The sequence below is a fragment of the Solea solea genome, chromosome 1 (assembly GCF_958295425.1).
Source record: "Solea solea chromosome 1, fSolSol10.1, whole genome shotgun sequence".
NCBI classification, from domain to species: Eukaryota; Metazoa; Chordata; class Actinopteri; order Pleuronectiformes; family Soleidae; genus Solea; species Solea solea.
In genome coordinates, this window is record NC_081134.1 from 7,514,076 (window position 1) to 7,528,643 (window position 14,568).

Consider the following 14,568-nt stretch of genomic DNA (forward strand, 5'->3'; position numbering starts at 1 on the left):
GGGTGACTGTTGAACATATAAAAAAATAGTATAGATACACACATTTCTCGTCTCTCTAGTCAAGACGAACATTTGGGGTTTGGAGTTTCAGAAAAACAGATTTGATTAAGTAAATTAAATATTCATAAAGCTAACATTTCCATAACTCCTCTCCCTTAGGCGCGTTCAGAAATGACGGGGATGCCTCTATTTAGATTAGTTTATTATTCTTAATGTATTACTTAACACTTATATTAGTCAGTTATATATGCTCATATTTACACTGTTAAATATTAAACTGTTAATAAGCCTCAAATGAACATTTAACTCTATCTTCAATGCCTAATATGTGTAACATGTTACATTAAATAGTCCCTATGTCATTTTAGACAAAGAAATAAATAAAAAGGCTTGTCTTTTCATCTATCTTTCATTTTATTGTTAATATTCACAATAAATAGTGGATATCAACATAACCCATTTTTTTGAAACAACTACAATTTAGTTTAAACATTGTAAAACATTCTCTTTATTTTAATTTCTTTCTGCAAACATGTTTGTAAAAATAAAACATTTGATAAAAACATTTTCATCATGTGTTTGCATTAAAAATAAAGAAAAAAACAGAGATAATGAAAGTGCTGCATGTTTATATCCAGTATGTGACGAACAAAGCTCGACACACTGTAATTAATGTTCACTTTTTCTTTTATTTACAAAGCTCTTTGGTGTAACTCATATTCTCTTTTATAGTGCTCTTTTTACACTATAAGGTTAATTGATTTCTGCAACCATGTTTCTTAAATATGTCATGATAGATAAAACCATTCTCATCCAGAAAACAGTCGTTAAAGGTTTGTGTTCGTTTGTGAAAAAAAATAAAGCAAAAACAGAAATGCTCACATGGGGGACATTCTTTTCTAAATGTGCAATAGAAGCAAATGTTTATTTACATTTACTCATTTAGTAGGCACTTTTATCCAAGGCCACATATACTGTATATATGAAAAAAATTAAATAAATCACATCTGTGTTTCAAAACCTAGGGATTACTTTTAAGTACTCTATAAATAAATATAAAAAAGTAATTAATAAATATACAGAAGTGTAAATACACTGATTGAAGTTTGCTAGTTTGCATGATATCTACAATAAAAGGCTCATTCAAGTGTACACCCTCTCCATTTACCGCAACATTTTAGCAAGCAAGTTTTAACAAAAAACCTTTGACAAGTTGTTAGTCAAGTCCTAATACTGAATACATCCTGAAGAAAGTGGATGACAGTGTACAGCAGGGAGAATTTATATGTCCCATCTGCTATGCCAGACTCTCCATCAGCTGAATGTGGATGTCCTGAAAGCTTGGCCTCTCCTTGGCGTTCCTCCTCCAGCAGCTCAGCATCAGATCAGTGTAGACTCTTTCAGGACAACATGGCGGCTTTGGCAGGTACACCTGTGAGGAAGCACCGTGACACACAGATGTAAGGAAAGTCCTCTGTGATCGATTAACCGTACTCTTGATGCTTACCTGTTTGCCCTGGTCCCTGAAGAACTCCCCTGTGTTTTCAATGACCTGCTCATCGGAGAGCTGGGAGTAAGGCTGCTCCTTACACAGAGTCAAAATCTCCCACAGAGTCACACCAAATGCCCACACATCACTGGCCATGGTGAACTTACCCTGAGAAAGCAGATAATGTAATAAGTGTCAGTGTTATCAGCAGTAACAATATCCTCTCGCTCCAAACCGCACTCACCAGTAGGATGCTCTCCCAGGACATCCAGCGAATGGGCAGCACAGCCCGGCCTTGAATCCTGTAGTAGTCTCCTCTGTACAGGTTTCGACTCATGCCGAAATCAGCAATCTTTATTGTGTAGTTCTTACCCACCAGGCAATTGCGAGTGGCCAGGTCACGGTGGACAAAGTTGAGAGAGGACAAGTACTTCATGCCAGATGCAATCTGCACAGCCATCCTAATAAGTTTACTGTAGCTGAGAGCAGAGGAGAACACAAATGAACCGAGGACATAAGTAGAGTGTACCTCTATTTCCCGTCCTCAGAATAAATGTGGGTAAGACAAAGGGATCACATCAGGAACTCTGACTCCTTAGTATTAGTACTGTAGGTAGTCCTAATGTTGCTTTTTGTATTACATTTTTTGGTTAAAACTTAGACTCCAAGAATCCTTTATTGATCCTCAAGGTGGAAATTCAGGGCTCAATAATATAGACAGTGTGGAAACAATCAGACAACTATAAAAAACAGAAAAAATACATACTGATATATACACAAATTATGGCAAGTATGTTGTTTTTATTTTATCTCTGATTTTAATCAGACGTAAAGATATGAGCCTACCTGTCCATACTCTCCCCGTCTTTCTCCTCTTGTTCCGTCTCATCTTGGTCAGTGTTCTGCTTCAGCCTGAGGTTGCACAGGAACTGGTTCAGGTCTCCGTTCTCCATGTACTCAGTGATCATGCACAGAGGGTCTGTGTCCACACACACCGCCAGCAGACGGACAATGTTGGGGTCTCTCAGACGGGACATGATACGGATCTCCTTAAGAAAGTCATTCCTGCAACACAGGAGTTAAAGAGTATCACAAAACCAACCATATGTCCCGGGTCTGATCGATGGTCAAGATAATATACACAGCAAAAAATGTGGTGTTTACCTTGCGTTCTTATTGGCATCTTCTCGCAAGGTTTTGACGGCAACAAGCAGAGGTGACTCATTGTTTCCTTCTATAGACAAATCCTCACCCAAAAAGTCCTGCATACCCTCTGCCTCACACAAGTGCACCTGAATATACACACATTTCATCAGTCCATCAACTTGACACCACTTGGAACCGCCTGTTTAATTTGGTAAGTGTTTCAGCATGTGTTACTGCAGTACACACACTCTGTGTGCTTTTTATCACAGCAATTCTATCCACTATCATTTTTTCTTTTTTAATTTAAATATATAAAGACACAAGAACACAACAATGGCAAAAGAAAGCAAACAATCAATTTAATTACCATCTCTATATAGAGTATTTCTCTGTGATAAAATGAATGCCAACAGATATAAGAGCTCCAAAACTGAATATACTTCTCCAAACTGGCCCTCGCCCAGTTTCTCCTTGAAGGTGAGCTTGTGTCTGGGAAACTCTTTCATGGATGAATCTGTGCCAGCAAAGAGATTCATGTTGACAGCTGTGATGGAATGACTAGTGCTGTCTGAGGACTCCTGCAGGCTAATGATGTCTGCCTCGGCATAGTGGGGGGCACTGTCTGAACCACCTGTTAAGGTGCCAGCTCCTAATTGAACCACACATGCACACAGAAATAATCAAACAACAGCAGCGGTGGCAGATACGTAACACAAGAAACCGTCCACTTTGGTTACCATCTTACCAGAGTTCTCTGTGGCCTGAGCAAACTCGGGCAGCTTTCTGATGAGACGTGAAGGCTCCTGGTAGTCGGCGCACAGGGGGAAGATTCTCTCATAGGTGGAGTTGGAGGTTGAGCTGTCGTCAGTGGACAGGGACGAGTGGTGGAAGGAGAAGGCCTGGGTTTGGACAGCAAGACGAGCTGTGAGTTCATCGTCCAGCATGCGCCGAGAGGCCTAAGAAAACATGCAAAAGTTGAGGGCAGTGCAGATTATCAGAAACAGAGAGACGACATATGATATACTCTGATATAAGCAGTAATTATGTGGGGGGGGGGAAGAAAAAGCACAGTCAAATCTGCTGATCTCCAATTAAGAAACAGATTTTTGGTACTGTACAGACAAAACTCTAGTTTTACCAAAGAAAAAAACAACATATATAACATTATGGCTCTTTGAAGGAAGCAGTGATGGTTCATAAAGTTAGGAAATGGCAAACTATGCAAGCACAAACACACAGTTTGGCTTGTGAGGGTTTTATAAGGCCAACATTGGCCAAAGGCCAAAAAGGCCAAAAAATAACACAATATAATAGTAAAAGTATTTTATCCCCAAACAATTACAACACACATAAGTGCAATGGCTTCAGGGATTTTAATGTCAAATCCCCTTTTAACAGCATTTTGTGCTCGACTTAAAACTCTACAAAGCTGCACCACCGTGCTGCCATCGCTTCATGTGCATATTTACCTACAGTACTTTCCCAACACTGTCCTCTCCCCTCACCTTCTCAAGCATCTTTTGCCACACCTGCCGCCACAGGATGATGACTATGATCGTCAGAAGGATGGCTATGATTGCCACTAAGCAGCCAATCAGGATCCTGGTGTTGCTGTCATCCACTTTATGAGTAGGATCATCCCCTGTCAAAAAGACAGAAGATTTTGGATCGATTTAATTTAATAAAAAGCATCAAAGTTCAAGTTATTTCTCATAATAGGCCACAAAATAATTTCATTTCATTTAAGTAATTTCACATATTATCACTAGGGGGCACTTTTAATCCAAAAATCTAGATTTTACTCAAACAACCCTTTAAAACACAAAATATCATGAGAAATCAGAGTAAGATGCATGAGACTAAACCAGTTTTGTAAAAACTATAAATTAAAAACCTTCAAAAAAAATCTATGCGATAAGATAAGATTAAAGTAGAGTATATTACATTACATTAAATAAAATTATATGAGAGACACTTTATTTTATCTCGTCATTATATATATTGTTATATTTGTGTGTTACTGAAGATTATTGTCATTCCATGTTTTATTTACTGCCACATCACTTCCCAGCAGCCTTGCATTCTTGCGTCTGCCAGATTTTCTTTCTACACTGCCTCTGTCACTTCACCAAAACTACAGCCAATGCAGAGAGAAATAAAAACATCAGAACGTTTTCAGGCGCTGACCTGGGAGTGTGTTTGTGGGGTGTCCGTGTTTGCGAGGAGTCAGTGATGTATTGTACACTGCCGAACCTGCGAGTGAAAGAAACGGGTGAAGAAAAGCAGACGTCAAAGAGGGGGTAAACAAGGTCAAACTATAAACACATTGGCAGGGAATTAAAACCCAGGCACCCACACTCGTCTTGTTTTTACCTGACTGAAAGGCCACTTCACTAAACAGCATCCAAAGGTCACCAAAGTGGAAGCGGCATTTGATGGCAGTGGCCGTGCGGTCTCCGAGGGGAACAGTGACAAAACGGGCAATTTGGCTTACGCGGTCAGCGGTGGGCCGAAATGTCACCGGGTCTGTCTCCCACTCTGATCCTGACCGGAAGTAACAGGTGGCCTGTTTGAATATCCTCACCCCTCGGCTAAACAAGTTGTTGCAGTGAACCTGAGGAGGAGAAAGTTGGATGTGATAATAAAAACATTATTTAAGAAGTAAACACTGCATCATACAAGGAATATGCCAATTTCTCTCTACTGGGGGGGTTGCATTATCCTAAGAGAAAGTGTAGTGATGAATAAAATGTCCTGCTGTGTTGTCAAAAACAGTATCTTGTCTCTCCAAATTCTGGCTATAATCCAGGACAAATACTTGAGAAAACACTCAGAAAGCTTTGTGGAGTCCCACAGTGTAAATACACTCACATAGTCATAGTCTTGTGTATAAATTGAGTTCCATTTAGCTTCCTCAGTTTCAGCTTGTATGCAGGACACATTGTTTAAAGAAATCATTTCTTCCTTTGGTTATAACTTACATCTCCAGAAATTTCCGACTTCCATCCAAATCTGTCTTTTCCGTTTTTGAGTCATGCAGACAAACAGACAAACGAGGCCAAAAAAACTCCTTGGCTGCAGGTAATTACACATAATTTCCACGCTGCTATGCTATTTTGCATCATTCTACATTCCGTGCCCCCATCAAGATTTGCTGCAGCCCCATAACACGGACGCATGCCCAGCATGGCATATTGGCTCAGAATTATTTCACTGTTCACTGAAATACCCAGCACAGTTTCCCCTGGAGTCCTTACCTTCATGGAAGTAAAGTTTCTGACACGGTCGAAGTCAAAGATTATCTCCACATAACCTTTGGTAAAGCTCTTGTTGCTCCAGCCCACATAGTCGTAGCCAGGCCACATACTGTAGATGTGGCTGTGGAGGAAATCATCCAGACCCCAGGTGCCATCTGTCAGCTGGCCAAGGCCCTTTGTCAGTCTAAGGGAAAGAGAAATGGAAGACAAAAATATTCCATTTATTTAATTGTTTAATTTAGAGAAATTATCAATTAAGTTCAAGCTCCACCCGTGTCTCTCTCTCTCTCTCTCTCGCTCTCTCTCTGCACACAGGAGGTGATTCGAGGCAACAGCAATATTAAGTTAATAAAGCAAGGAGTATGACTGAAAAACACCCAAAGGGCTCATGAAAAGTTCAAGAAGTGAATTCTACTGCTCAAAAAACAATTTGATGTGATGTTCGCTTCTTTCCCCTCTTATTGCTCGACAGAGCCCGTTTTCAGACGCATGACTCAGCAAACAAATAATATTACATTGTTTTTGTTAACATCAACAACACTTTAAACTAAACCTTTTGGTTCATATAAGCCTACTTTCTCTTATATATCATTATATGTCCTCATTCATTTTAACATGTCTAGGGACTATGGGTGTAAATTTGCTTTCTTTCTATAATCTGGCATGTTTATATTCCACAGTTAGTTTAGTAGAACATTACTGCAGCAAATCACAAGTATTACACAAGTAATACAGGTATCCGTAAGTATATTGAGATTTTATGCTTTGTTTGTGCTTCAGAGCCGGTGATAAATCCCAACCTTTCAGCTGATGCTCCATCATACACAGAATCATTAAAGTAGACATCCAGGCCTCTGTAGATCATTTGGTGGCCGTCTGGAATACTATAAGACATCAGGCCATCTGAAAAGAACATGTCCAATACAGTTATTACTTTTAATACATTTCTTTTTGGGGTTTTTAAAGTGTCAAGATGCTGCAATGGAAAGTGACGACCAACCCAGCCATTCACAGCCGTAGAGCTCCACTCTCATGCACACGATCATGGAGTGATCCGTCACGGGCATGAAGCGGACAAAACGAGCTATGATGGGAGGCTCCAGGTCCTTCAGCACCACGTCATATGCATTCCTGTTCCCCTCTATTACCTGGCAGATGAGAGAGACAGATGACATCAGACTGACCTATCAGTGGTAAACATGAAACCATCTGAGTGAACATGGTGTCAAGTGGGATTACTGAATGACAAAATCGCTGCGTGTGACCTCCTATCAGCTTGAATATGAGGCATGTTACACAGATTATGAACCCTCTATTTCATGACCATGTCTCCCAATTCTGACACACCTTGCTACAGGCAGGATCCGGTCATTTAATTACTCCAACAACATCTTAAGGCAATCCAAAGATCAGTGTCTAACGTATAAAGATATGTTGCAGCTGAATAGCCCTCACCTCACTTTTCCTTTCTTTCTTACTCAAAGGTTGCTTTGTTTGTTCACTGTGGGCTTTTGTAAAAACATGGTGGTCCAACTGGCTCCTGATATAAATATAAAAGATTAATTCTGGGGTAATAAAAACAATAGTATACGGCTTCTCCTGGTTTAGGCACTGTATTCACATAATGCTCTGTAGATTCTTCATAGCACTTTTTTAATAAGTTCCAGATTTTTGCCTCAGGCCTACTTTATTTTGTCCCTCTGACTCTGTCCACCTACCAGATGCCCTGAGTCTTGCTCACCTGTTTCCTCACTCCCCTTTCCCTCACACACTTGCTTCCTCATTATCCTGGCCAGGATTTAAACCCTCCTGTCCCACCGGCTGCCGGCCAGACATGTTCCTGGCACTCAGGCACCTTTTCTGCACCTGCCTAACATGAGAATACTCAAATTTGCTCTCATGAACAGGCCATAGGAAAAAGTTAAATCATTCTGTTATAACAATTATGACACTGTAGTCAACGTCAACGTTGGACTGATCTGTCGGGGTTTTGTTAAGACAGAATGATATTAAAATGAGCGCTAATGTTGTCTTGATTCAACAACATCTTAATCTCTAAACCCATCTGTGCACCTGATACATAAAGATGTAGCGGGTAAAATTTGGAATATGAACGTGTTTGTATATGTGTGTAATTGTAGGTAATTGCTGTAAAAATCACTCTTTCACTGCTTACCTGCCTTCCCTTCCTATCGTGCCATCCCACCCAGTTCTTGCCGTCACGGCTGTACTTGATCATGTATCGCTGTGCAAACTCATTTCCCATCCCATCAGCATGGCGACCTTGGGTGCCCACCAGTGTGATGAAGTGCAGCGAACGCAGGTCCACCTGCAGATACTCTTTGAGGCCGGCCGGCTCTGACATGATGTCAGGACACCAGGCCCCGTCACCGTCTCCGTTGTCAAAGTCAAGTCTGCGGAGGTGAAAAGACATGAGAGAGGAGACAGTGAAGGAAAGAAGGAGCAGAGGGTTTAAATAGTGGAGGAAGAAAGAGGGAGAGGAGGATATAAATTCAAATCATGACTTTGTTAAATAATAATGTAACTGTTAATTATGTTGAGCAAAGAAAAATGAATAGAAAAGGTATCATCAAACATGCCTGCCAAATCTTGCAGCCGTTGACTCAGACCACTGACTGGAGGCAGAGATGTCCTCATCCTGAATCTGCCCGCCCGTCATACCAAGAGGATAGCGACATATTTCTGCACAACACATGAAGCGCTGCTGATATATATTGATATATTCAGATTTTTTTTTTTTTTTATGTGTAAAACCTGCACACCTTCACATGTCCTGTAAGTGATCATCTTAATTGTGTGTATTCAGGATGTGAGGAGGTGAGTGTAAAGTGCTCTGGACTCATCCCATCCCCCCAGTCCCCTTCCTGCAGCACCACAAACCGTTCTAAAGCAAAACAGAGGCATCACTGTGTAGGTGCCAGTCTAAGCAAAATGAAGAGGGAGGGGTCTCTGAGTTGCCTGTGCTTTTCATAATTTATACTAGAGACACGTGAGAGAAGTTTTTAAACTTTAAAATAATCGTGCATCTCTATGCTAACAGTATGGTCTTATACACGTGTGACAACAGAAGCTATACTTTTGTGACTTTGCAGCTCTTCACTGCATCTTCCACAGCACTACTGTTTACTCTCACCACCTGGTAATTAAGGGGCGTCTGTTTTATTCACCTTCCCACTGAACTCCCTGACATGTAGCCGAACAAATAAGTCTTTTACTGTGAAAATATTCTAAATGGAAAAGTCAGATGTGTGTGTACACTTGTATTTGTTACCTCTCTGGACCTTTTCTGGCATAAACACTGACCTTGTCAGGACCAGTAGTCCTCATGGAGACCTGGTCCTAATGAGGCAGAACTTCATTTTTGAGGAACTGTTTAAGGTCAGGGCTAAGATTCGTATTATGGTTCGGTTAAGGTTAGCGTTAGTGCCGATTAGTACTGCTGTCCAAATGAATGGAAGTCAGTGTGAAGCATAGCTGCATGAACCTGTGTATGTATGTGTGTGTACATGTATGTGTGCAATATGCAGCTACGCCTACAAGGTTTTACAGTTCCCCCCCCCACCCCACCCCACATATGCCCCCACTTGTGAAAGGTCTGCTTGTTCAGAGGATATTTGCAGTCTGACCACTAGGTAAACCACACACGCATGCATGCGCACGCACACACCCACACACACACACCCATTAAGCCCACCCACCTAAAATTGATTTCTTTCTCCATCTTGTCAACACACCTATCCCCAGGAAAATAAAGACGTTATTTTAAGCTTCAGTATGACATAGCCACATGGACTGCCTCATACTTGAGGCTATGGTCACACACTGAAAACCAAATTCAGCTCTGTCCCTCGTGGATGTGTTAGTTGCACGTGAAATGAATATATACATGAAGGCATGCATAATTTCACATGAATGTAGATGATGAATATCTACCTGGGTTGACTTGAGCTCTCGCAGCAGCAGCCAGCAGGATAAAGAAGACACCATGTGTGATCAGTTTAACCTCCATATCCTTTCAAGGAGCTGAACATTTCAGGACAGTTGTACAGATTGGTGAGATCAACATTCCCCAAAGTAAAGTATTATTTAAGTTTACAAAAAAAAGTTTTCCACTTACTATGCTGGGCTTTATAGTTATATTTACCATATTAGTTCACGATTAATCGCACACACAAACAATGAAAGGTTTGAGCCAAAAACCTAGTAGATCGCATAAAAATAAAAGCCAAAAGATTCAAGTAATTCAAAAACTGAAATACATTAAACCTGAATCTAATCATATATTTAAAGAACGGTTACTTATCAGCGAATATCTCAAAACCCTGCGAAGGCATGACTGTGAAAGTCTCAGAAATTGCACTCACCCGAATTAACGTGGTGTGCTTCCAAAAATGTAATTGGGGATAGAGTGCACTATTTTGCGGTGTACTACCTGAGAACACACTATATTTCACATACTGCATTAGACCAGTAACTGTCTGGTGTAAAAGAAGTGAAATGTAGTACAACTAGAAATATAATAATTGGCCTTGTGAATCTACTTTCTTGTCTGATGTCACTTTCCATACTGAGCTGAGTTCCAACATTGACAAACTTTCCTTTAAATCAACATCTCATTGGGACAAACATGGATTTGACTTACTTTCACAAGTTCCTCTCTCGTTATTATGAAGCCATCTGTGTCGGAGAGTATTCCACATCTACTGTGAGCTGATGCATTCACAACTGCAAGTCGCAGACCTCTTCCTCTGAAAAGCTTTCTGGGAATGGAAAGACGAGTGGGAGAGAGAATAGTAGAGAGTGAACGAAAAGAGAGAGAGGGAGGGAGGGAGGAAACGACGCCTGCTTTAACAGTCCTCCTGGCTGAAGAAAAGAAGCAGAGAAAATAACACGTTTGGGATATTGAGGTGATGCCAAAATCCCGGAATTCCACCTGATCCACAAATGGTTTCAATTATGGCCCACAGAAGCAGCTGAGAGCAGCTGAGCCTGGCAGCTTCCTTCATGAGCTACTAAAAAAACAGGGAGTTCATTTTACTGCAGGGAAGAACCTGCTAATTACTGAAGGAGACATGATGTTTGAAGGAAAAAAAACACAAAGAAGTGATCATTTGATACAGACAGGAGGAGTCGTGCCTTGGAAAAAAAGAAAAATGGACATATGTGGTAAAAACAAAAGGCAGAACCTTGCTGTGATTACCAGAAATCAAACTGAATCAGAGCAGTCGCATATAGAAAAGCTCAAACAATATGTGTTGATGCCTCATAACATTATATGTTACTGAAAAAATGAGTGCTTTCATTACATGTTCTCAGTTACTTATAATTAAGGTCAAACACTTAAAACCACAACACTTTACTGTATCTTCATCTGCACCTTTTATTATGTGTAATGGGGTTCTGGTGGTAAAGTCCATTTAAAAAAAAAAAAATCAAAAAAAATCTTAGAGCTGGATCTGTGACCATGTCCTGTTGGGTCGGGTAACGTAGCAGCCACTGAGGCGTAGTTTACTGGGCTCTGGTCCTTAAGGTCCAACATCTGAAAAAAGCAAAAGTAAATATGGATTAAACAAAAGTGAGTACCATCTGAAAGAACGTACCTGAAGACATCTCTTGGCAAACATGTTTGAGTGTGTTTGTTTATTTGAATCAAAAACAGATCAGAAATTATATGACTGGCATGGCAGCCAAGACCAAGCACGGTCATGACACAGTGGCCATGACGAATCAAGAGAGATGTGAAAAAGCTCAGAGCAGGCATAGTAATGGCACAGCGGCCAAGCAAGAAAGAAACTGCACTTACCGTTGGAAATTATTTTACCGAAACTAAAACACAATTTAATTAATTAGAATCCTCTTGATTGATGCTAAAAGAAAAGTACAGGTTAGTACACTTACCGTGCATGGATACGGAGGCATCCATGTTTGTGAAATGACTGGACGCGCAAGGCCAGACGCACAATAATACAAATAGGCCATGAGGGCCCGGCAGCTGTCATTGCCTACTTGCATTATGGGACGTATGGTAATACAAAGGCAATGGCAAGGTGGCCATACAAAGCCAGGTACTGTGTTTGTAGGTCACCAGAATCTATTTTACATGCTAGGGCTAACGGTTGATAAATGGCCTCGCTGGAAAAGCGAAGGAAAAAAAGGGCACAGCGACCAAGAAGCCTAAGCCTTGTAACACAGCGGACAAGACAAGGCACAACATTCATTGTATTCATAGAATCTAGCGTCAACTACATACCAACATCCATTCAGCCCTCTTAACATCTGGTCTTCCTACATAACTATAGTTTAGTAATAAAGACAGCGCCCAACATCCCTCAAAATCTAAGACGAGGTTTTTTTTCCTTTTAGAGACACATGTTTTCATTAAAAGTGAGGAAAGGCAAGGCAGCCAGGACAGATCGGCAAGGCAGCCAGGACAGATCGGCACGACGGTGGAACATCAATGGCACAGGGGCCAATATGATGCGTGGCACTTACCGTTCGAGAAAAAGTTGGAAAGAAAAAGTGTTTAATAGCACAGATTCGGTAGTTAGCTGTGGGCAGCCAGACTAGTAAGTCAGTTGCCGACACATAAGAATAGACACTACACAAGTTTTATATTGTTTATTCCCCTACTCTGCAAACCCTACCACACATGGAGGCCAACACGGTAGCCCCCCAAAGAAGGGAAAAAGAAATATGGACTTACCCTTTGTAGATAGACCTGAAAAGGAAGTGTTAGTGCATTACAACTTATCAAGCATTTCTAAGTCTTGGCACAGTGGCCCTTTAAGACAAACAGGCATCTACACACCATATCTACTTTAAATGTGAACTGCTGAACAGAATCCTAAACTCAGAGCATCTCAACTATTCAATCTAGACATCTCAGTCACACATGCAACCCATTCAACACCCTAAATAGCATTCTTTCAACAAGGTGCAAAAGCACTTCAAACCCTGCCACAGTCATGCACCTTATTCTTTCAAATCACTCGCTCAGCAGTTCCACAAAAATATAACCAACAAGGACCATCCTACAAATTCAGACCACCCAAAAAAAAGTGGACAACGTCACTTCAACCAGGAACAAGTAAAACCAACCAGTGGCAAATGTTCCATGTAGAACCCTCAGCTATGACAGATGGAAAGCAGGAGGAGTAAGAATGTGGCCATGCAAATTCAAAACCACAATGCAGATAGATATAGGCACAGCGACCAAGAAAAAGTGGGGACACAGCAGCCACCCAGAATTAAAATACATGACACTTACAGTTTGATGATCTTCATGAAGATCAACCTGAAAAAATAAGAAAGAAAATAAACACAATTTGAGTGCAGTCTCAAACCTTGACAATGTTCAAGCTCCTGCCGTGACATGTAAAACAACTAGTTCAGGTGTTCTGGAATGTTGTATGGACGTAAAAAACAGCGATCAACATTTAACATTTTATGGACAAAATGTGAAAATAAAATCAGATATATATTCATATTACATTGAGCCAAAGCTGAAATTGAACAAATAAGCAGCTTGGCCAATACTAACCAATAATTAAACTATCATCAAGCCAAAATTTACCTTATAACGAAGCACACCCTGAGCCAAAGCTGAAATTGAACAAATAAGCAAACATTAAGGTAGAAATAAGCTGACAATGAAGCACACCTTGGCTAACATTGAGCTAAGGCTATGTTTGAGCACATAATTAAGCCAACATGACATAGCTCAGCCAGCAGAGCCACGCTAAAGATAATTTGACAAAAGCTACTCACCATTCTTGACTATCCATCAATCTGGAAACGGTCAACCCTGCCATCTTAGTCTCTACGTTCTTGCCACGTTTTTATATCAACAAGTTTTTGGCGTCTAAAGTCACGCCGGTTTAGTTTTTTTTAAAGTTTCCTCCTTCAGAAACAGTTTCTGTTTAAAAAAACAGCGTCACTTTTTTCGTTTAAATGGGCCTTCTCTTCGAAATAATGGCACTGACCGTTGATTGAAAACACCTGTGTGGAGATGAACAGGTGTGTTGTGTCACCAATCAATCAATCTGTTTCTGCTGTGATATGCTATATCCACAAAATGTACACATTTCTCTCATGTACCTCAATGTTTTCATTTACTGTATGTTCATGTCCGTATTTATAAAATACTTCACAAATGGCATTATACTTTAAATTCTTTGCCAAAAACACTTTCTACTTGCTTTTATTTAGTTAATAATGATGATAATAATAATAATAATAATAATATTCTTTTTTATTTTATGACAGTGGTGACAATATCTTTGATTTTCTTTTCATGTTTGTTTTAAGTTAAAAACTTTAAAATGACTAATTTGTAGGTTTTTAATGACTACATTCATGCATCATTGACCTCTGGCTTTTATTTTGGGCTCTTTGTTAGAGTAGACAAAAACAAACTACCTTTTATTTTGAAAATAACATGACAATGTTCTAATGTGGGCAACCTAAACGATATCTTTTTTTCTGAACATTGCTGTTTTAGAGCAGGCAAGGGGAACAGGTATTTTTTTTGTTTTCTGTTGTATTTTCATGTGTGTACGGATTTTCACACGAGGGTGATGCAGCCATTACTATTGAGACACAGCTAGTTTCTCAAGCAGTTATGAATGCTAATGAGGAAAGCAATTTCGAAAAGGT

At 40.2% G+C, this 14,568-nt stretch overlaps 1 protein-coding gene and 1 long non-coding RNA gene across 3 annotated transcripts; both read right to left on the reverse strand.

Annotated features, from left to right (window-relative positions):
* Nucleotides 1–669: 669 nt before the first annotated feature.
* On the reverse strand, nt 670–11,230 carry ddr2b (discoidin domain receptor tyrosine kinase 2b). Of its 2 annotated transcripts, none has more exons than XM_058630744.1 (17): nt 10,556–11,230; nt 9,847–9,936; nt 8,493–8,595; nt 8,069–8,306; nt 6,893–7,040; nt 6,693–6,795; nt 5,893–6,076; nt 5,009–5,249; nt 4,823–4,888; nt 4,141–4,256; nt 3,381–3,591; nt 3,076–3,284; nt 2,654–2,781; nt 2,336–2,554; nt 1,734–1,968; nt 1,508–1,657; nt 670–1,432 (listed from the first exon to the last, which is right to left on the reverse strand). In XM_058630744.1, exons 2-17 carry the CDS (start codon nt 9,920–9,922, stop codon nt 1,298–1,300), a joined length of 2,562 nt encoding a protein of 853 aa, XP_058486727.1. In that variant the 5' UTR covers nt 9,923–9,936; nt 10,556–11,230; the 3' UTR covers nt 670–1,297. The 2 variants fall into 2 exon arrangements, with proteins under 2 accessions (XP_058486727.1, XP_058486642.1); XM_058630659.1 differs by having other exon boundaries at nt 4,141–4,277.
* Nucleotides 11,231–11,356: 126 nt separating this feature from the next.
* On the reverse strand, nt 11,357–13,831 carry LOC131473408 (uncharacterized). The gene is made up of 3 exons (XR_009242175.1): nt 13,681–13,831; nt 13,181–13,207; nt 11,357–11,452 (listed from the first exon to the last, which is right to left on the reverse strand). It is a non-coding gene; the product is annotated as an uncharacterized LOC131473408 (long non-coding RNA).
* Between the last annotated feature and the right edge of the window lie 737 nt (nt 13,832–14,568).